The sequence below is a fragment of the Bombus vancouverensis genome, chromosome 13 (assembly GCF_051014615.1).
Source record: "Bombus vancouverensis nearcticus chromosome 13, iyBomVanc1_principal, whole genome shotgun sequence".
Classification (NCBI taxonomy): domain Eukaryota; kingdom Metazoa; phylum Arthropoda; class Insecta; order Hymenoptera; family Apidae; genus Bombus; species Bombus vancouverensis.
Genome location: NC_134923.1, coordinates 11954213 through 11978144, shown reverse-complemented (window position 1 = coordinate 11978144; position 23932 = coordinate 11954213). Strand labels below are relative to the sequence as shown.

Here is a 23932-nt window from a genome sequence, read left to right as displayed (position 1 = left end):
GTATAAAAAGAAACAACTTTGATTTTTTGATCACGCGTAAACTCGAAACGTCGTAGACTCAAAAACAATACCGTGCAGCTACGTTTCAACGCGTTCTGTTAGCCAAAGCCAATAACGAAATTTAAAGTTCGATCCATTTGAGTCGCGAGTCCGTCGTACCCTCGTTATATTCTTAACCATCTACAAATACAGTTTCATCTTTAAAAAGTAAACAGATAGATATTTTCTCGTCGATGTTTCAACGGACACGATTCCCTCGAGACCCTCCTGGCTACTGTCTCCCGCCATTCTTCTCGTCTCATCTTCTTTCTCCCGTCTTCGTTTTTTCCCCCCGTTCCTTTATTAAGTCTTTTTATAAGAGAAAGTACGAAACCGTGCATAAAATGAGCACCGCTGACTGCTAACAGCATCTACACTCCATGAATGGAACGGCTTCCAGGAATAGTACAGCCCACTCAAAAATGTCGAGATGCCAAGGCACAGAGGAACGATGACCAGCAACATGTTGCACGAAAAACGATTAATTAAGATTTCTCCCTCGTTAAGCTGGAAATTACTCGCGCCCCTAAATGTTGCATTTATTTAGTCTATCTTATTCATCATCGTGACACGTGTAATCTAGGGTTCAGAGCCGCTTTAACCCCTTCGCTACGAACGCTGCGATGCAATTTACGGTGATTGTGTTGCATCGTGACCGAGGGAAATAAAAGTTGTCTGGCCCCGCGTTGCCTCCTACCACTAATTTCTAAGCGGTTGATCTAAGCGGATTACAGCTTGCGTCTATGAACGCGAACATTAAGAAAATTACCGTGAACTGAGAAATATATTCTAATAGATTTATGAACAGCTAATGTTTCAGTCGTCCGAATGTTAACCCAGACTGGATAACGGCGAACCGATGTATGATAAAACGAAGGACAATGACGCCTACAATGGAACTTCCTGATTCTAATTTGGTTTCGTCTCTAACACGTACGCTATTCGCTGCGTTGTACAGATATAGCATGGGGCTAACGTACAAAAGTTCCGGCAACAATTTTCCATTCTTTGCTTCATACGCGATTATAATTATCTCGTGCTTCGATAAATTTTTAAAGCAACAAGTAGATTTTCTCTTTCGTATCCGGTTTACTCGTATTTTATTCCTCTGTGGTAAATTAATTACGGAATAACAACACGAAATAATAACGTATTGTTATTTCGCTGTTATCCTTATGAATGGATTCTCGATAAATGTTCAGTTACATCGACACGAATATTATAAAGAAAAATTAGTCCGAACATACCGAATACGAGATTTCCCGACTTTCGAAGTACCCAATTAATCGGTACTCGCGATACCATTGTCTGTATTTGTTTGCGCTTAAAAAATTTTGATACAGAATGTGCCAACTTATGGACCACCCAAAGAAAGAGAGAGAGAGAGATCGATCGATCACAGATATCTTTGTACATTAGATCGCGATTTCTCCTTAAAATATTTTATATAAACGTGAAAGTACAAAACCGTGTTGCCTGTTTCGTTTTTTTATGAAAAGATTCCACAACCGAATTTATAGATTTTTAGAATTATTTCCTAAAATCTGACTACCATTTTTTTCTTCTACATTTGTTGCGTAACTTCCATAACGTTGCTTCGAACAGTATCTTTTATACGAAACTGAAATATTTAATTACTTTTTTAGAAGCTAGTAAATGTCGGCGTAACTCTGGGACAAAAGTAGGTTAAAACATTTAAACTGATTCGAAGGTTGAAACATCGTAGAAATTTATAGCATCATACGAAAGAGTTATAATTTTTGTTTGTTCGAAGACTAACTTCCAAGGTTGCGAAATTCCAAAAGTCTTAGATTTCTAGATCAAGGATAGCCGTTACCTCTGTTTCATATCTCGGCATAAACTGAACTTTTATGACTTTAAATCCTTAATTATACTATGAGAGAAAGTTCAATATCCATTTACCTTATCGCGAAACAACAGTTAAACCTTACATTCGAAGCTACATTTACAAAATATATATAGAATTCTAAAATCTTTGATTAAAATATAAATTTCTGTACGTAGCGAGGTTATACCTAAAGGGTTATACCCACTGGCAAAGCTAGCGATATAAGGATCATCTGCGATTATCTTAAAAGTTCATAGTAGCGCTATGAATGAAGAAATAAACGATAAAATATCTAGTTTCTAGATATACCAAGGCAATATCTACAGTTCTGTACTCAGAATGGCGATAAAAAAGGATCATATCGCCGGCAAAACAAAAAGCCCAAAAGTGCAAACCGCAAAACTTCGGTAGCTAAAGTCGTGGTAGACCATGAAGAGTCAAGTCCAGGAGGAATCCCCATGAAAGTCCCATGAAAGGAGAACACGTATACACAGGCGTAACAGATTTTAAAACGTCGTGGTCCCGGTAATGTATTCATAAACGTACCTTTGCCGTCCCACAAAAGGAACGCAGGATAGTGGTGTGTCTTTAAGACTGTTCTTCTTTTTCTTTTCCCCTTTTTTTTCTCGTTTCCTTTGCGCAAAGATTCTTGTTTGCCCGTTTTACGCGCTCGACTGACCCAAGTCATGTACCCATGACCTTGCGTTTAGCTGAATAACCTTTATACGCGTACGATGCCGAATTGAATCCAGTTCCACGAAGTAAAACGGGCCTACTCGTCTCTTCTGTACGCTCGCTTTCATCGTTCGGTCAAATGCCCGCATTATATTCACGGATATTAAATTCACGTTAGAGAGAAGAAACCAAGGGAAACATCCGAGGAGGTCTTCTCGCCGATTTTAATTCGTCCCGCGTGAAACGAATTCCGCTAGCTAGAGTATTCTACAATGGTCAGCTAATCGCTGTGATACCAGTCATCGTTTATTGCTCGTCGTAAATGTGGAATTTAGTCGGTGTCGAGTACTTGGTTCTTAGATTATAAGACCATGTAACGATAGTTGTACTTTGTAGGATATTAGTGTAATAGTTTGTCATAAAGATGGCTACATGTCTTATTTTGTAATAAATTGTATATAAAATAACATTATAAGTAGCAAAAACGGGAACGATTAGATTTCATTGAACATTAGCTACTTCGTACTAAATTTCATAGTTCGATCATTCCAGAAACGGTTATACCGAGATTTGAATTTCCGCCATTTTGGTTCTCGTTTCATATTCAAAAGTGGAATAGTAAAAATAGTATAAACTACGATCTAAAGGTTGAAATGTTACGAAAACTTTCCTACTTTTTCTATTTAACAATCGTAGTGACTATGAGCCAAGTAAACGAAAAGACTAAAAAAATCACTCACCAAGCAGAATCCGTTGAACGTTGAGGTTTGGATGCTGCGATGTAGCTTCATTTTTATACAGCTCCAACACACGCTTCCTGATAATGTGATACACCTGTCAATCACTGAAAAATATGAAGTAAGAACTATTCAAAGGTTCGCTAACTCTTATTACGTGCAATAGGAGTCTTTGATGCAATGATTTTTAATGATTCTTAATGATTCTTTCTTACATACCTATGTTCAACGCTTCTCTCGACCACAAGAACTAATGACGCTTAAACTTCAAAAAACACAATGGCGGAATTAACGAATAATCGCGCGCGCAGTTTATACATTTCATATTTGCAAGCAATTAAATATCACGTGTACCAACGTTGGAGTATTAAAACTAATATAGAATGCGTAGACTTCCATAAGCAAGGGTGGCAGCACTGAATAGTGTACTTTAGTTGTTACTTTGACAGCAAAGATAACCTAAAGTATATTTATGTTGTATAACTACCTATTTATTTGTGTCCTATAATATATTTTGTGTTAATAATCTTATTGTATTAAACCAGAAACATGTCGGAGCGTAAAGTTTTAAACGTAAGTAAAATTTCACAAATAATTGCATTAAATTAAACGACGATACGTTTATATTATTGTGTAGATTGATTATATATATTAACATGCATTAATTTATTACATTAATCATAATCTTTATATTTTAGAAATATTATCCGCCGGATTTTGATCCGTCAAAAATCCCTCGTATGAAATTAGCCCGAAATAGACAATATACAGTTCGTTTGATGGCTCCTTTCAATATGAGATGCAAAACTTGCGGTGAATACATTTACAAAGGAAAAAAATTTAATGCTCGTAAAGAAGATGTCGAAGGTGATGATTATTTAGGAATACGAATTTACAGGTTTTACATAAAATGTACTAGATGCCTGCAAGAAATAAGTTTTAAGACAGATCCCAAGAATACGGATTATGAGATTGAAGCGGGTGCAACCAGAAATTTTATGGCCTTAAAGTTAGCGGAAGAACAAGCGCAGAGAGAGGAAGATGAGGAAAAAGAGGAAGAAGCTACCAATCCGATGAAACTCTTAGAGAAAAGAACATTGCAATCGAAACAAGAATTGGAATTGTTAGAATCTTTAGAGGAATTGAAAGACTTGAATCGTAGACAACAAACTATCGATTATGATCAAATGTTAGAACAATTTGATACAGATGCAGCCAAGCAAAGAACAGAGAAAGAGCAAGAAGAATATGACGAAGAGTGTGTTAAAGCGATATTTGGTAAAAAAATTGTTGTAGAAGAAGAAATTGTGGAATTAGATGAGAGCGAAAGCAGTGAACCAGCAAAAAAGGTAATGAAAAGAAGTAAAAGTAAAACTGAAAATAATAAGTTTCAATCTACAACAGACGAAGAAAAGGTAAATACTTACTTTATTTCTTTATCTTTGGTTAATTAATTGTAGCTTTTAAGTATTTATAAAAACTATAAAGCGTTTTTTATTTTTTTCCTTTTTTTTTGAAGCCTAAGGAAACTCAAAGAATAAAACCATCTGAAACATCATTGTGGTCTGAAAGTACACCGTCATCGTCAAATAGAAAAAGTTTGCTAGGCATAGTTAAAAGAAAAACAAATTTAGTAAATACCAAAGTAAATTCAAACGAGGTAGTTGCTAGTACCGATAAGGAAGAAACGCAAACTGTGGCAAGAAAAGAAACTGATGCTCCTACGGAAGAAAGTAAAAATCCAAACAAAAATACGTCTGAAAGTATGCATAAGCCGACGAGCAATAATGGTCTGTCTTTACTGGGTGCATATTCTGGCAGCAGTGATAATGACAGTGATTAACATAACGTTTGATAAATTGTACACATAATTTAATTTTATTAATTTTATTATAAAATAAAGTATACATATAAAATGTATAGAGAAAAATATATAAATAAGCCTCGTCGATTACAGTAATATAAATCAAAATACATATACTCAATTTACACGCCTCTTCTCAAAAATATTGCCAACAATCTACGATTCGATTAATCGTGTCGAATATCGAATCAAAAAGATCTTGCAAACGATGTAAAGTGCCGCTTACCAAAGACTTAATGTTTAATAACATAAAATAATCTCTTTGACAAAGAGATCGACCAAAGATGGAGATCATTTACGTTGACGATGATTAGAAAGTTCCTTACAGGATGCCGAAGCCCTTACCCCTAAAACATAGAAAAATAAAATCGGTCAGAGAGTTGAAGAAATTAGAAATCGGTCTGTTTCAAAGGCTAGGCACTCTGTAAGGAACTTTTGTATCGACGATATAACATTGAAAATTCGGTAGCAGGGAGTACCTAGCCTATTAAATCAGACCTTATTAATACAACGTACAAATTTATTTACAACGTACTTTACTAATGGTTCCCATGTCAAACTATGATTAAAGGTTGTATATGAATTTTTATTATTTATAAGTAGAAATTTTTATTTTTTATACTAATAACGACTGAAAATGTTATTTATAGCCATTAAGTAACAAACTTATTGTAATATTTTCAGAAAATTTAATTGAATTACGTTCAATGCATTATTTGCATCAGCTGTCTACTGCATCAGTTTTGTGTATAAAATAATTCAAGAGAATTGCGTATGTGAGATTTAATAACACCACAAAACCAAGCCATTTATTCCTACGTTGATGAAACACATCCTACAAAATTGCAACAAGATATTGTACGTGTTGAACATCAACAGTCCCTTAACAAAGGAAGCTATGTACAGTAGTTTACAAGGCGACACCATGAGGCACGGTCTTATTTACCAGCGGCGACCGAGCACGATGATGAAGATGACGATATTGATGATAATCTCTCTGATAAGGATTTTGCGACTCCCTGCTACTATCATTCACATTATCAAACTCTTCGTCCAAATTGTACATCTCGGAAGTATACCTTCTATTTTTATCCATCGAAGGTAAGTCATAAAAATATCGATCACTTTGGAAGTCGCGAGTATTTATCGAATCTTGCGTTATTTTGTGACTAGACACGTTCGTCAACCAGTTACGAAAAGATTCGTTAGTATTGTCAGTAGAATCGTTTTTGTTTGACCAAAGTTGATTGTTCTCTGCGGATGTTTCTTGGCGACAACGTTCACAAATGTAAGGTTGATCCTCGTCGGAGGATGTCTGTCGCTGTATATAGTCTCGGTAATCGTGTAACTGTCGATGATCAGTTTGCGAAGTACTCGCATCATGTAAAAATTCTGACCTAGTATCGACCAAATCGTGTTGATTTCGATGCAAGAAAGAATGCAAGTTGAACGAATCTTGTGAAAAAATTTGATCAGAGTCGCTAAGATTCTCCTGATTATCTGTAGATAATCTATCTCGTTCATTTTCCATGTCAAACTCTATGCAAGATGACGACTGTCCCCTAACGTACCGCTGTTCCTTATTCCTTTGCAAAGCCAGTTCTAGTTGAGCAATACGATTCTCTAAACGCGTACGTTGAGCTTGAGCTCGATCTTGGTGGTCCTCCATTAGCTTCACCATCTTCTCCAGACGCATAATCTGTAACTGCTTGTTTTCCAAAGTCGTATACAATCCCTGGATTGCCTCCGTTTTGGCAGCTACCTGTTTGTGAATCTGGTTAGACAAAAATATGTCAGTTTCTTCGAACAGTTCTATTCTTCTGACACTGATATAAAGAATTTTTAACTACGAGTTGGAACGATTATAACGATATTTAAAAATATGTATATTCTAAACTTTAACTGTTAAAAGGTGTTAGAGAGTAGTCCGAATCTACCATAAATCCGGAAAGGAATTAAATAGGAATGATATTTGGTTACCTGCTCAAGATATTCATTGTTCTCATCGTTAGTCGATAATTCTCCATTCTCCTGTTGTGCCTTCCCTTTCAAGATATCAAGCAACTCGTCTCTGACTTTAAGAAACTTGCTCTGCTCACGCATCACACGGTCACGCTGCTCCAACTCCAATTGCTTCTGAGTCAATACAGTTTCTAGCTCCTCCTTTTGCTGAATTACTTCTGCTAAATTGTTGCGAAGATCGGAGACCTGTTGTTGAAGCTCAATCGCATGAGCGCTTAACCCAGCTTTTCCACCCTCCATGGACTGAGAATGCAGCCGCGTTTGAATCTCCATCAACTGCCTTTCTAAGATCCCATTTTTTTCTTGGCTAAATCGCCCCATGAAAATTCGGAAAGTGCATTATTCGAAAAGCTTTAGTACATAAGGATTTAGAAAAGTGATTCTTGATACTTTCGTGCATTACCGATAGAACAACTTACGCGTTTTTTGCAACCTTTTTCAGTTCCGAATACTGCATCGTCAGCTTCTGGACTTCGTTGGATTTGAACACTAATTCCGCAGCCAATTTCTCCCTCGAATCTTCCTCCTCTTCGCGACACTAGCTCACGAGAACAGAAGAAAGCGAAACAATTAGAAATTACCACCCTCTCTTCGATCAGGGTAAAAGAGTGTCTAACAAATGATTGAGATTGAATCGAGTAGTTCTTAGGACTTATACGAGGACATGTCCCGAAAGTAGTGCAAACTAACGGCCGCTTGATGCATCACTGCAATGATTTCCTCTTTCTCCTGCTGCAGCTGCAACATCATCTGCCTCTGCGCCTCCAATTCGTTTCTGGTTGCCTGCAACTCGTTGAACAGGCGTACTTCGTTCTCTGTATGACTACCCTCTGATAAGTAGAACGAAACACCCATTAAAATTTTATTTTAACGCAAACATTACACTTTTCTCTCGATGCGACTAAGAGATATTTTTTAAATATTAATCTAACGGAGCAAAGCAAATTCACGGATATTTTCCTGTTATTTTTCTTTTTTTTTTGTTGGAAAGTTGTTATGTCCAGGTCTTTGTACCTGTAATAGCGAACTCTTTATTCTTCTCCGCAAGCTCGCATAATTGTTTGCTCTTCTCCTCGAGATTCTTGTATCGATCCTCTAATTCTGTGAACGCGTCTTTTACTTGTTGCCTATTTTAAATATCAAATTGTTTTATTCTTTTGGACTTAAAAAACCATCCCCTCGTTATAATAACCGCATTCTTCATAATCAAAAACGTTCTTTTCTTATACCTTTTCTCCTTTTCGATCCCAAGATCAGTAGTAACCGCTTTCAGCCTTTCGGATAGCTCCTTGATCGTATTTATCGCTTCGTTTTCCTTGCTATTCATCTTCTCTTTAAGCTCCACCAACCTAAAGCAGACCAAGTTAAGAAGAGAGGAAAAAGGAACTTCAGAAAAGCAGGAAAAACAACCGTGCTTCGAAGCTATCCCTCTGCTTCTCCACCTTAGCGACCAGATCTTCGCTGTTCCTCATCGTCTTCTGCATGTCTTTCATTCTACCCTCTATCGCCAAATCCTTTTGCTTCATTTGACCTTCTATGGTCTTCACGTTGCCCTGCAGCTGCTGAATCTTGTCCTTATCGTTTGCCATGTGCGTCTCCATCTCCCTGATCTTCGTACGTGCTTTCTGCAATTGCGACTCGGTCTGTCGAAGACGTTCTTTGTTTTGGTTATTCTTCTCTTTTTCCGTCTGCAGCTCCTCCATCGTAGTATTTAATTGCGTTTGCAGTTCTCTCTGCGCTTCCGCCGCGTTCGTCTCCTTTATCTTCGCCCTGGAATGCTCGTACTCGTCGATTAGATGCTGCACGTTCCTCGTTAACTCGGCGATCGACTTCTCCTCGATCTCCTGTATTTCGTTCATATGCGACCTAAGAGCGTCGTAATCTCTTTGGTGAATCTCGAGCTGCATGGTCACTTCCGAGTTCGTGTGATCCGGGTCGTTCCCTTCTGAGCTGGCTTTGATCAGTTGCGACGTCACGAAAGCCACGAAAATCGACTGTTTGTCCAACAGCTCCTGGCAAAGGTTCCGCAACTTCTTCGGGATCTCCCGTAATCGATCCTCCAAGGATTCGAGCATTTCTTTGCCGACGGAGAGTTTCTCGGCGTGAACGTTTGCTGCCTCGTTGCAACTTGTTTCAGTTGCTGGAAAATGTTTGCTCGATCCAACCTCCAGTTTCAGAGTTTCTACTTTGCCCGGATCTTTCCCACCACTGGTGATTAGTTTCTCACGCAGCTGAGACATCTCGTTGTACAGATCTTGCGCGGTTTTCTGTGGAAATTTCAATTCGCGTTAAATCTTTTGACTGAAAAATTATGACAGTCTCTGGATTATACGATCAGAGAATATTTCGAAAACATTCTAATTTTTAAGAATATGGATTTTTTCGTAACAGCAGAGGATCACGCTTCGAATGCGCGAATATTCGTGATAGATCATTTCTAAATAATTACCTGTTTGTCAGTCAACTCCTTCTTTAGTAGCAAGTAACGTTTCTTTTTCACTGCATATTGATTTTCGGGTCTAAGCGTCGATCCAGCTGGCAGACTGGATGTGGGCCTCTTGTGCGAAATTGGACTGACTGATGATTTTCCTGGCGAACGTCGAGCGGAATTACTGAGCGATTTATTACTGGTGGAAGCATCTTCCGTGGTATTACTTGTGGAATCTCCCTGAAATTGCAATTATATCTTTCATTATACGTCGACATTGAACTTTTAATCTGTCGTTTAATATGTCGTTAAGATACTTTAAACTACAAATTTTCAAAATTATCTACAATATTTCATTGTTAAACGAATTGCCTCAAGCAATATTTTTCTAAAGATATTTGTAGAATTGCGGTAAATACGAACAGCAATCGAACTACGTCCTGACTGACTGGTCAGAGTTCTATTTTTTTGAGCTGCGGAGTTACACCTAGTCCCTGCGCTTGACATCGCACTTTTTTCTATAGCGCCTCTTGACTCTTCGTTTTCTAAATTTTCAAACAAACATCTTTAATTCGGGCGACTTGCAATTACGGGCACGATAACAATAGACAATGATAGAACGAATTCGTCGACTTATTTTTCGCTGAAGGAAAAGAGAAAACCGAGAATCTTAATCGGATGGATGTAGAAAAGTTATTTTATAGTAACTCAGGTATCTTAACCGCCGTTTAAACGAAGACACACATCACAAATACAGTCATTTATCCGTAGTTGCGATGCAACTGCGATTCAGTCACGTCAAAACCGTAGAATCTCTTATTCGATCGCGAGTCGAATTATTCCCTTCAAATATTCACCGCGTGAATCGCTTAATTATCAGCGTTCCACATTTACACAAACGCGAATCCCTTCTTTTCTCTCCAACCAAGCTGTTATCACAATCAAACGAAAACGAAGGAAAAACGACGAAATATATTAAAGATCGCAATCAACGACGGAATGTGATAAGAAGAGAGCTAAAAATATTTTGCTGGAAGGAAAGGAAGAAAAATTTGTCGCGATTTAAGAAACGACGAAATCGCGTGGGAAACCTGACGGTTGGTGCGACGTAATCGATTGGCTCATTATCGTTGTCGATGGCTCGGCGTCGGTTGGACACGGTCCGGGTTTCGATGTCTACGACACGTGGGCAAATTTGCGGCGTTCTCGGAGATGTGGTCGGGTTTCGATTTCATGTTCCTGCCGGTTGAAAGGCAGCGATGTCTCACGACCGTCCACTCGTTTAAGACAGTCGACGACTTCGCGACATTGAACACCGTCACCGTACGTTTCCTCTGGCAAGCGGATCGTACGATTTACAGATAATTCTCGCGGTTTAAACCATCGTTTGGCATAATCGACACGCGGCACGCCGGACGCTTCGGTTGTCGGGTTACGTTCCACCCTGGGACTTTCGTCGAGATATCACACGATGATTTTAACCGGTTCCCCCGAAACGTCAAGGAAGGGAAAGAACAACGACGAACGCCTTAATGACAGGCAATTGTCAAGGATTCGTTCGATATTTTGATAGTTTCAGAAAGCGTTCCGTGAGATGGAATTGAGAGCTCGATTTTTGCACGAATATTTATTCCGTATTCTATCGTACAATAATTTATCAATTGACGATATAATACTAATGAATTATTAAATTAGCTATAGGTTATAGAAGAGTAATCGATATCGCAAGAAAATATAATAAATTTGTTATTTTGTTTGAAAATGTACATGCGCTTAATGTAAAATAATTTATTAATACGAGTTATTATTTTCTACTTATATTTCAAAGCAACGTTCAAGTCGGAGCAGACAGCGGCGTGTGGGAATAAAAGGTTTGAAACAACTCATGACGTTTCTAGACCTTTTAAAAAACTACTCAATAAAGGCCGACCTTGCACTCGATTGAACTCTTTCGTCTGTTTCGCTGCGAGAACATTATTTGGTAATTATCGTGGCGCCTATGTTTTATTTTCGAACACGCGGCTGATCAACCAGAGTCCGGCCTTCGATGATTCGAAATTGGCGAAACGAAATCACTTTATCGTACTTTTTATTAAAACAGGAAATACGAACAATTCGATACGCGTAATAAAAATATTTAATTAATATCTACGATCATGTCTTGCCATAAAGATAATTTAATTCGTGTATTAATTTTCTCACTATATACGCGTATATATGGTCCATTTATTTCAAACCAAGATAGGTTTGCATTTATTTTCAAGATAAATATAGCGATGGTAATTCAATCCGGAATAATCGCGTCCATGTATAAGTAATTATTAAACTTTTGCAATAAATTAATTTATTATTCCTAACGAATGAACGCGCAAACAAACTCTGTAATTATCTCTGTAATATCGCAATTACGATCTCGTATCGCATAATAAAATATTACAGACTAAAGAATCGTATTTTATCCAGCTTTAAATTCGAAATTCCATCATTTCGCACTTTTGGTACTTTACGAAATTTCGTTTCGAGTTAATTTTGAGTCACTTACAGTTAAAGAATCTGGTTGACTTTTCTTTCCTATCAATCCAAACGGAAGTAGAAAAAGTTTCTAACCAGCCGCGTTGAAATAACAGGAACGCATATGGAGTGTGCTGTCTGACCCTAGCGGAAGAATCTCCTTTGAAACGCACTGCGCAGCCAATCTGCGCAAGTGGTGAGTTGTTATTAGCGCGCCTCGACAGACGCAGTCAGTTGGCCAGAGACTCGCGACCGTGACGGATCTTTCGAATGTTTATTTCGATTATGTTTAACGCACGTGACATGAAGCACGAAAACCAACCGTTTTAAGTTTGGTCCACGTGTTCTCTACGCTCGTGTACAAATCATTCCAATTGTCATTATGGTGAGTACGAAACTTTTATACCTTTTACGGTAGAATTATCTATATAAGAAATTGAACGATTTTTGAACGAATGCTTAAGTTGATAATACAGTTATGTGTAAACAGATTGGTCTATGCAATATATCGTTACGTTGCATAGATCAAAGATAATATCAAAAAGCAGTTATCGAGCATTATCGAAAGCAAAATTTCTATTCCTTCTAATCTGTTTATCTATAATTAAATAGTCCAAAGTAAACTTTTCTTTCGGAATGATAATCTTCCGTTACTTCGTGTCATTTTGGGATAGCTAAGGATACCTTTCTCTCGTTATTTATATGTATAATAAAATATAATGATATATTGGATAAAAGTATAATTCATTTGCGTACCTTGCTATCGTCCAAGCTGATAAAATTTATGGAATTTTTATCTATATTCAGCTCGTCTTAAACAAATAAAATAGTGAAAATGTTGCTAAAAATGTATCGAACGATAATACTAAGAGCGAATGTAATAAACGACACAATCCCTTTGTGTACGATCTATGTATATTGCCAACGGGGAATGTTGATACAATACGATGAAACGAACAGTTCTATTCTTCGTTTCATTTCACTGTCGCGTTAAATTGAAATACATATGCGATGGTACGTCTTCGTATCTTACGCTTGTATGTTTTCAAGCACGTGACGAACGGAGATGTCGCAAAGTTTTATGAAATTTCAGATTAACATGAAAATTTGCGGTAACTAGATTGCTGCTCGTCTAATTTAAATATCTAAACATTTCCTATATTCTATGTAATATCTATTTTATCAATTATTCTTTCTATATCTATTTTGTCAACTTCTTGTTAGCAAATATTTCAATCCGTCGGTATGTTTTCAAATATTTCTTCTCGCAGAAACAAATGGTACATTATTCGCATTTATTGTACCTCGGGAACGTTTGCGAAATCAGCTTTAACGGAATCATTCACGCGCAAAGACACTATGCGAATATCGATTCGTTCGATGCACACGATTTACCAAGTGCCTACTAGAAAAGGTCACGAGGGCAGCAAGGGTGCAAACTGGTAATGACCCCAGAAATGACTCACAGAGATACTTTCTATAACGGAGTGCGCTCTTTCGTAACTGTGTAACACTGTATCTACATCGAAGCAACGTGATATTTACAAATATAATTGGCGTTCCAATTAATATATCAACAATCTCGCTACGTTGCTAAAAGTTCTGTAAAAATTGAACAAGAAAGACTCGTTCTACTTGTTCGCTTGTCCCAAGTGAAATGTTAGTTAGCGAGCGGACTAGGGAATGTTGAAACTTTGTTGAAATACCGTAGAGGAAGATGTACGGTTTCGTACAATATGGGGATGGAATTCTGCGTAAAAGGTTGAAAAAGAAATACGAGCTGTTGTAAAAAGCTATTAAGTATTAAAAAATAATTTTTTATCGCAAAGACAGCTCGTACGATACCATAAGTCGAGGAAGGTTCGAGTAGTCAGAATTCATAGAAATTCTACGTCGAAGAAGACGGAAGTCGAGTTAAAGAAGTAGAAGTAAAAAGAAATGACGACGTTGTGACTGAAACTTTTTTTCAAACTTTAAAAGCCGCGTCCTAAATAAATGGTAGAAAATGGTAGAAAATGGCGGAGTTGCTCGTTTTCTCGAACCATTTGATCGCGTTCATCAATCATTTTAGAGGGAAACCGTGTTCCTGTACGTTTTGTCGATTCTCTTCGAGAAAGTTACGCAAGATGATACAACTTTCGCTTACACAAAGAACTGGTCGTGCCTTAGATTTAGAACAATTTAAAAAATTTGTAGAAAACCATGCAAGAGATAGTAGTTAGAAAATATGTTTGAATAGGAATTTGTTATATTCACAAATACGAACGAATTCAACGTAATTGTTTTCTATTCTCAAATCTTTATCAAACAATGTTTACCAAATGCCACGACAACAACTTTTTCTTTCTCATGTTCTACCTGGCATACGCTCTTTAAATTCTGCGTTCGATCGCAGGCCGCATCAAGAAAAGCAAACGCAATCAGAGTATTATTCGACCTGGCTGGAATATCCGTTTTCATTTGAAAAAGCTGCGCGTTTCCAGCGATAGACATGGATAAATGTATCAACGCTTGATTGTATCGTTGCGCGATTAACGTGTAACGATGTAACGATAATCGCGCTACTTCCGTTAGTTCGTTAACAACAAAAGTAGCAATAATACATAGCAATACGAGCAACAAATAATCGCGTGCCTGTTCGAATAGAAATTACGGATCATACGCCAGAACGAAACTGTCTGTTCTTAAGAGGAAGGAAACGGAACGAAATGAAAATAAAAGAAGGAAAATACGAAGAGAATACAACGATAGATACGGAAGTTTCAAAAGTGTAGGAAATAAAATGAAAAAAGAAATTAAAGATTCGATTGAACTCGTAGAGTTACAATTTTTTGTGATAAATGTAGCAGGGCTAATAAAAATTATGATCGTTGACGTTACCGAAATAGAGAACTGAAAGGGCATTTTTTTCGAATAGGAATGTTTGCTACAATAGATAGCATTGTGTGGAGGTAGCCACTTTTTTCTACAAAAGAATGTATTCACCAGATATGACGGACATTTCTATTTTTCGTTACAACGTACTATATGTCTATATTTATTTGCTAGCAATGGCTGTGAAAACGAGCGTTCTAGAAAAAACACAAAAGAGACGCAAGGAAATTGTTACAACCGTATAACAGTCCTTGCTGCAGCAAATAACTCTTGTTATTTGAAAATGAAAAATTATTCTCTCATAAATATCAGCTTCACGTTTTCGGAACTTCGTTCGACTCAGAGACGTTGGTCTGAAATTTAATAGCGAAATTTCTACGAAAATTACTACCATTCTAGAGGTTTAAAACGTCCTCCCCCAACTTATTGACATTCGAATGACGTATTGGCGGTCTTTGCAATCTGTCTTTCGCAGTTTCATTCTACTCGATGCAATCCCCCAAGCTTCTCCTCCTATTCTCTTTTTTTATTCCACTTCACTCGCCCTTCAAACTTATTTCCTCACCTACTATCGTATAATAGGGATAATATAGGTTCTATCCTCGAATCCACTGAAAAAGATCGAATATTACCAGTAGGTACGTCGATTTTCTTTCCCACTTTCTACCTTTTTTAGTGCTAACAGTCATTAAATTTATAGTCATTTTATCGCCCGAATTACGATCCAATATCGTATTTAGAGTTGACTCGCGGAAGAAATCGCAGGGACGTGTATAGTTCTATGCAAAACCACCTTTAGCGCGTCCAAAACTATTCTCAATCGCTTTCAGTTAGTATTTAGTATTTACTATTTAGAGCTAAAAGCGCTATAACCGCCGCTATAGTTCAGGGAACAAAGGTGAAACAAAGTGGAGCAATCTGTTGGGCGAACCTTTCGATTCGAATCGCTTGGTAAAAATGAAACCAGAATCGAACACGCCAATTGAATTTGCGAATAGAGTTGCGTAAACTTTTGAATAGTGACGCGACGCGCAGGAAAATCATGGTCGTGGCTCAACACGAGGTATTGTTTGAATTCCTGTCGTTACTCTGCGGTCGAGGATGCAGCGTGAATGGCAGAATGCCAGATCGAGTCAAATACCCCGCCCTATATGTATCGTCTTCGGCCAATATATTTAGACACGGTGAATTTATGGTTGGTTGACGCTTGTTATTCGTCCTTATCAGACACCAGAGATTTAATTGCCCTGCAATCCTACGATCGAACGATGAAAAATGTTTGGAAGGACTTGTACGATTCGTAATCTTGAAATTAAAAATATTTTGTGGGAGGGAAAATGGAGCGCAATATAAGGCGATGGTTTGAGAGCGGATAAGGAGGGAAGAAACGATAATTAATTCGCCAAACGAGGTATTCGTAAAAGAAATGGGTAGAGATAGTCGGTATAACTAATCAGGCAGATAATCGATAGAAAATATTAAAAAGCAACGTGAAACGATTAATCTTTGTTGCCGCATTCGTTCGTACCGGCACAATACAAATTTGCATTTACGTGTAAATAACGTGGTTATCGATGGATATTTTAAAGCCAGTTTCCAAACATACAACGATGCACCGAAAAGGTTCTCTTTCTTTATGGTTCGATACAGTTTTAGTTTTCCTATGTTTATGATGCATAAGCGTAATAAAAAGATCATAAAACTGTATTTTAATACCACATGCGTTCGATACCTCTTTCACCTAACTCCGTTATCTCTGCTCTTTCTATCTTCTTTTCTACTTACCGTCATTTTAAAAGAATATAAACTCTGATAAAAACTTGAAAGAAGAAGAGCAACCTAATGCTTCTTATCTCGTAAAACTCGTCGACTGTCATTTTTAATTTACGGAAGCACCGGAATGTTCAAAAAACGCATGCTCGATCAGCTAACCTTGATTCCGCAACGACTTTATCACTTGCTCGGCAGATATTATTTTCAATTCGTTAATAAGCGCGATACTACGTCACCGTTGATCATTTTTAATTCGTAAGAAATCACGATACCGCGTCATCGATCGTTTTAACAGCAACTGCGGAGGAAAAAATTCACGAGGAAGAAACCGCGCGAATTTTCTAGCTTGTGTATATGTAACAGACTGTTCGCTGGTATGATGCCACGCGCGAGAAGAAAAGAGAAAAGAATCGTTCGGTCTGATGGCGCGCTGTATCTTTGCCAAGATGAGTCAGCCAGTAACTGGTGTACGTGTATAGCCGGACGAAGTAGTACAGGCACACGTTTCCTCGCACGTGTGGGCAGACGCCGGGCTGGCCGGCGTTCACGTGCTTCGCCGCGGAATATTCGTATTCTAATTTAATAGAAGCCGGCATCCGGCAAAGTGACATTTCGTGCTGCGGCCCGTTCCGCGAGATCCGCTGAATTTTGCATTGTTGCACAATGCGACGTCGTTACGTAATTAACGAGACGTAACGCCGCTGGCAAAATGGAAATGCCGTCGTCGCGACGGCTTTTATCGCGCGATTACGCGAACGTTGAGTAATCGATTTGGTTAATCGTCGCCGTGTTCTACCGGGGTTAATATATCTTGGTTAAGCTTACAACTTTATACGTTGTTTCGTGATCATTTTCCCAGTGTATTTTGCAACGGTCATTGACGTTAATGGATACCAGAAAAGGTATTGCGTATTGCCAATTTTCTTGTTTTCATTGGAACGACGAGTTCTTCGTTAAATAGCTAGTACGATAATCGGATTATTTATTAATCTATTTTACGCTGGTATTAGTAAATCTATTCGTCTCATCCGTGATTATTTCGCAGTATATTAGTGGAATTTCGAGGAAAAACGCAGGTCGTTGACCGTTAATAGGATTCTTTCGATCTTTTCCTTTTATTCGGTCGTGGATAGACGTAGGATATTTTCCTTTCTTGCGGATCGCTTTAGTTCGTTAAAATATAGGATACTTCTTACGCATCTTTTAGTACGTAGGTGACAGGTGATAACGTGTGACATAGTTATACGGCCACATTTTATAATACGTTAATAATGCAACTGATATTTGCATATTAACGTAGCGAAAAGATTTTTGGATTTTTAATAAATCCGAGCGTGTATTACATTTCCATGAATTACTATTCATATGGTTGATATTATTATGTAAATCTGTCCGATAAATAGGGTTTTTCTCCTGGCTTCTATGTTTTTACTTCAATATGACGTAGCAGCACCTAATGTACTAAACGCATTACGAAAAGCATTCCATTAATCCGCATTACGCAAGTTAATGTGAAAATTGCTGCCTGCGTCGAATTTGTTGCGTTTAACGAAGTTAAAGGCAATTTTTCTTTCCTCCTTGTCTACAGCCAAAATATAATTACAACTAAATTCTGACACAGTCATTCTCCATTCGCAAAAGCGGCGAAAAGAATAATAAATTCTAATAATCGGAAAACGCAGGTTCAAAGCAAATGACCTTAATTACAAGGAATTTCGAAACTTTTGCTTCCGCCTTTTTGTTACGTTCGTCTATGCTGCTACGTAAATCAAACGCTTCGTTCTTCCTTCGATGTATAGTACATTTTTTCCAAATATGCAGAGTATCTTTAATAAAATTTATCAAGGACGTTAAAGAAGCTTATTAGGACAGAATATTTTTTCAAATAATTTAATAACACGAAGCTAATAACTTTTAAGAGTCTCTAAACCGAAAATCGTACAGTAATATTCGAGAAGGGTGGAACAGAAGATCTTGCGAAAGCGTTCGTAGGTATTCGAGAGATGTTTCGTAAAACATTTTGCGTTTCTACTTCGTAGCTCATTGTCTGTTATAATTCATCGAACGTTGTTACGGCATTGATTCTTTCTCGGCCACGTAAATGGATTCGTTGCAATCGCCACGGCCAAGATCTTCACGAAGGCGAACGTCAATGATACTGCGAGCCTTGAGAATTACGTAAGAGAAAATCGTGTTATCGGTCGATTGAATGGAGCACATAAGCTAGCGGATCGCGAAAGCATTCAAACGTATACAAAAAAATTAAAACTTTTCGCGTATCTTTAACATTTTTAAAAGACGAAACGAATCTCTAGATTTCATTTCATCTCTTCGATTTTGTTCGTGAAAATATATATTTTTATTAAGATCCATAATGGAATAAAAAGAATATTATTTCGAGATGTGAAATTTGACCAAACTTTAAAGAATACAATCTTAAGATTTACTATCTACTCTAACAAAGAAGAGATAAGTTTGAATATAAAATGCAGGCGAATACATAAACACGAAACTTTCACTGGTATTAAATCCTCTGCCGCTATATCTCTCCTTTCCATCGGAAAGAAATTTCCTTTTCCATTAGAAAAGAAATATCCAGGGAAAGAAATAGCGTGAATTGTTTTTCTATATAGATTTAGCCACGTGTAGAGAATACAATGGAGCGGAGAACGTGCGAGATGATAGTTGGAATTTTTCGTTTTTCCACTATAGCCAGCGGGTAAAAGAAAGAGACGATGTCCCCTCGATTCACGTGAAATGAAAACTCGCCGTATGCCACCATTTGTCCGTGGGTGTTGGTGGATAAATTAGGTCAATCGGTTTCCAATCCTAATCCCGCTCATGACGTATCATTCTTATTTACTACGCCAGTTTTAGGCCAATTTCCAACCGAATCGTACGCGCCATTATGGCCATTAATCGAAACAACAGCTAGGGGAGAAAGTTTTAACCGGGATGTCATCTTCAGTCCTGTCGTTTATTACGAATTTTCTCGCTTGCGCCAAACACTTTGCTCGAAAGTGGAAATAGAACGCCTTGAAATTATGATTTCAGTCTTTTCATTCACTATATGTCTTGCAACTCCGGATGCTTTGTGTATACTTTAGAGTAACGACGAAACAGTTAATAGTATCGTAATCTGTCTCTCTCGACGTTTAGCTTGGATTCGCTTTCAAACATCGATCCTTAAAATTATAAATAAGTTCTTTGGAAGCTCGTAGCTTCCACATAGACGAAAAGCTCGCTAAACTGCTAATTTCGTAAACGTAGCGCAAAACATAATAGCGGTCGTTTATAATTGTCAAGATAAGTTCATAGTTTAATAGCAATCTTGCGCTTCATTTTCGCAGGGAATAAAAAGCTTAAGGGACGTCCGCAGCTTTTTGTTGCTGTTGGCTGCAGTAACGAGCACAAGTGCGACAAAATGTAGCAGACTCATAGACGGCACAACGATGCCTCGTTCCAGTGCGGAAGAGAAATACCACCTGTTTATCACCTTGTTCAATCGATCGGATATGGTCTTCTCCTATATGCCAAATACCAAATACACTGGTGAGTATTTTATTAAGTGATTTTACTTTTACTTTTAGAAAGCTACGACGATACTTGATCAACGCGGAAGCCAAACTGCTCGTCTTTAACGAGTTCGATCGTTCAGTTCGTTTTGTACGACAGTGTTCTGAAAGAAACGATTAAGCGATGTACGTCTGGAATGTCGCGGAAATTGGGAAAAATTCATTCACGCATAGTTTGATCAAAACGCGAATCGACATCGAAATAACGAACTTTGTCGTGAGAAGTTAAGGTGGACTTGAATCGAGTCGCTTCGAAGTTTTAATTCTCTTCGCGACTACTTTGAATAGTTGAATGGGCTCGCGGTCCGAAGAACCAGCTTGCAAATTACTGTTTATTCGACGATTGCGACGGGAAGATTACTCGAGCGCGATATTTTCAAAAATAATTATTTGGATATTGTAATTAACGGGCAGAGAAAGAGAAATTCTTTTATGCCACTTTATGGTATTTGGTAACATGTACATTTTTTGTTTAATTAATTATATCGTGAACTCTCTGCGAACAAATTTTTACGTAGAATATCACCTATAGATAGCATCGTGAAGATTGAATTTCCGATAACGCGAAACCCTCCAGAATTTGTTACGTTACACGCGATAAAAATAGCGTATGAACGGAAACGGTAACGAACGAAAAGTGGAGAAATTTGTTTATACTTTGAACAATTAACGACCACGAAACTCCAAGGCGAACGAGACCTTTCAACTTGTAATAACTACAATATATCATCGCAACTAATTCCATTAAAAAAAGGCACGTTTTTCTCTCGTGGCGATAAATAATGCCAACAACGCGATTTCAGTGAAAATTTAATACTCGCCGTAGTCTCGTTCACCGTGAGCTATCAATCGTCTAGTCCTACCATTCGATATATCTCGAGCAAGAGTACTCCGTTCAACGTCTGAATAGACCTTCGAGAATAAAGGAAAGAAATTTCTCTCGAACTGCTTCCTTCGACCATAATGACGGCAATTATTGAAAAAACCCAGGAACCTAGGACGTATCGTCACCTTATGCGGGATACCGGCGGACTCGGGGCACACTGGCGATTCAACGCTCGTCGAGAACTATCTTCCATAAGATAAAAAACGGGTGTGTAACTTCTGCAAGATGCGGATGTCCCCGTTTTTTAAATTTGACATCAAATCCGGGCTGCTTCCGCCAGGAAATTACAGGGATTTAGTCGAGAGCTTGGCGAATAGAAAATATTATATTTGCCGACCACAGGCGGAGACACGATAAGTCACATTTCCTATCTTTTGCGTGAAAGCAGTTTTAAAATTCAAGGAAATTCATCGTCGATCGATTTTTTCGTTCTGAATTATGTCATATTAAAATTCTTCTGTTTAGTTATAAAGTGACATTAAAATTAAAACAAAGAAGAGTGCTTATATACCGAAAGAAACGTGCTTATCGTATTTCCCTCCTGCTATCTTCGTTTAACAGGGAAACGGATTTCTCTTGAGTAAAAATTCTATACTTTAGTTCTGTTCCATAAATATAAGTTTTCGTAAACAGATCCACGGTCCATGATCATTAACTGGAGCCTCGTTCCTCGCTAGAACTCCAGTTCTGCGTTATTCTACAACCGAAATCTCTATATCACCCAACACTCACAAACTCGGTAAAACCATCCTCCCCTACAAACTCACCTTCGCGTCCCTTTTCTCCCATAAACTCCACCCCATTCTCTCTCTTCCATCCCTCCAGCTATCCCTGTTCGCCTCTCCGACCACATCTGTGTTCCATTCAATCTCTCACCAATCGCAATTATACCTCGCTTTCTGCATATTCTCATCCGTTACATCCGTCGACTAGAAACACCGGCTTTCTATCACCGCGCCTCTCCCAAAAAATCAACCGAATATGAAATACATCGACACGTTTCAATCCATTCTTCATTCGCAGTGGCCATGTCCGCGAGGTTCGCCGTCAATTACATACGATCGATCGCGAACCGTGTTCGCGTGTCTCCTCTGTGATTAATCGCTGGCGTGGCATCGTATTTAGTAGCGATCGCTCGGCAATGACGCTTTACGATTTGACAGGACTATTTTCTGTACGTTCGAATTAGCAAAGTAGGCGAAATAAAGAATCGGCGAATTATTATACAATTTCTATTGTTTTTCAGCGGTGAGTTTTTCGAGTATTCGAATGGTTTCTGACAAAGTTTCTCCGCCGTGTTATTCGCACCAGTAACGCTGTACACATTTATACCGGACAGGATTATATTTCGAACAATGTAATTAACAAACTAGTCAGAGTGACTAATTCGCAATTTTTCCGTCGTTCGCACTGGTAACGCCGTGCAATTTGACTGCTTTATATCTCTAATGGCCGGATCACACGCTCGTGTGCGTTGCATCATTAAAAATGTTAACCCGTCGAATAGCACAGCGTTATCGCAAACAACGTCACATCGCTCGCCCGCATCAGTCTTTATATTTTTAATAGCGGGACCTAATGTTCGCGTACACAGCGTCATTAACACGGCAACTACCATCCATTAAAATATAAGACTTGTATGCAAAGAAACGTAAAATCGGAACGAAAGATGTATATAGAAAAGATATAGAAACGAGCCTTCGTTCGTGTATTTGGACAAAAATTATTAGAATCTGCGGAGACGTAAAGCGACTCGGTACAAAATTTCTAACATCAAGCAGTCCGATAGCTGTAGCGGTAATCCAGTTTGTCTCAGTCATCGAGCGGAACACTGGATGCAATTATCGAAAACTAAACCGGTGAACGTGGACCGTAGACGCCCCACGGTTACTAACGCATGCAAATCCTACGAGTCGGTGAATTAATGCATTACGTAACAGTTTGGCCGCGAGCCAGGTGCCAAGTACACGCTCGTGGATGCAGTTCGACGAATGCACCGGGTGCAACCGGTGCACAGGTCGGAATCGCGAATGCGAATGGAGTCACATCGAATCAACTATAATGGCGCCGTGGAATCGGAGACGGATCGTTGAGAAGAGAATCGCGCGTGAATTCCCTTCAGATTTATCGAGTGTTTTCCTCCGCTTGCGCAAGCATTCTATCAGAGTTCGTGACTCGTAGCTGTAAATGTATCGTGGAAATCGGCATCGGGAGTATATAAAGGTCTTCATGGAAAAGTGGTGCAAGTGAATCTCTTTTTAGAAACGATTCCAGCGATATATGAGATCTAGATATTTTGTCATAAATTTATCGGACTTTACCATGGAGTGTGCATAGTAAAACGTTTGAAAATATCCAGGGTTCTCCGTTTTTAAACTTTCGCTTTATCGAATTTGTCGAATTAAAGTTTCCACGTCTATTACGTACTATGTTTTCTTCCAAACGTTTCGTTTTAACATTCGCGAACTTGTTCGATGGATCGGTGGTGATTCGAATAAGGAAAGTTCGACGATGGACAATGATAGCTTTTAATGGAATATCCTCGCTGTGAAAAATTCGAATTTCCTCGGAAACGTGCTCGAGGCAATCGTTGGCGATTTATAGTTCACAACTGTCCGACTCTGACAAAGCTCGATTTAGCTCACTCTTCTCTGAAATTATCACACTCTGACACGTACTTACACGTCGCCGCTATCCAA

At 38.3% G+C, this 23932-nt stretch overlaps 4 protein-coding genes across 9 annotated transcripts in view; 2 read left to right on the top strand and 2 right to left on the bottom strand.

Annotated features, from left to right (window-relative positions):
• The window catches only part of CycD (cyclin D), a 140342-nt gene extending 136799 nt beyond the window's left edge, over positions 1-3543 (bottom strand). Inside the window, exons 1-2 of the mRNA XM_076623823.1 lie at positions 3520-3543; positions 3304-3407 (exon numbers count right to left, since the gene is read on the bottom strand). The gene's annotated coding sequence lies outside the window, so the exon portion shown is untranslated. The remainder of the gene's footprint in view (positions 1-3303; positions 3408-3519) is intronic.
• A 306-nt stretch (positions 3544-3849) lies between these two features.
• On the top strand, positions 3850-5143 carry LOC117163484 (splicing factor YJU2). Its single transcript, XM_033345811.2, has 3 exons — positions 3850-3873; positions 3999-4715; positions 4820-5143. The coding sequence occupies exons 1-3, from the start codon at positions 3850-3852 to the stop codon at positions 5141-5143; spliced, it is 1065 nt and encodes a 354-aa protein (XP_033201702.2).
• Positions 5144-5370: 227 nt separating this feature from the next.
• LOC117163470 (uncharacterized) lies at positions 5371-10214 on the bottom strand. Its single transcript, XM_033345783.2, has 10 exons — positions 10038-10214; positions 9636-9854; positions 8597-9453; positions 8416-8535; positions 8201-8313; positions 7877-8016; positions 7606-7724; positions 7145-7493; positions 6736-6938; positions 5371-5511 (listed from the first exon to the last, which is right to left on the bottom strand). The coding sequence occupies exons 1-10, from the start codon at positions 10119-10121 to the stop codon at positions 5487-5489; spliced, it is 2229 nt and encodes a 742-aa protein (XP_033201674.2). The 5' UTR covers positions 10122-10214; the 3' UTR covers positions 5371-5486.
• LOC117163453 (spondin-1) overlaps positions 5508-23932 on the top strand; it is a 35021-nt gene continuing 16596 nt past the window's right edge. For 5 of the 6 annotated variants that reach the window (XM_076623817.1, XM_076623818.1, XM_033345742.2 and 2 more), the window contains exons 1-4: positions 5508-6265; positions 11443-11595; positions 12242-12510; positions 20123-20324. In XM_076623817.1, coding sequence (XP_076479932.1) covers positions 12508-12510; positions 20123-20324 — 205 coding nt within the window. In that variant the 5' untranslated portion in view covers positions 5508-6265; positions 11443-11595; positions 12242-12507. The remainder of the gene's footprint in view (positions 6266-11442; positions 11596-12241; positions 12511-20122; positions 20325-23932) is intronic. The other variant, XM_076623816.1, reaches the window with a different exon arrangement.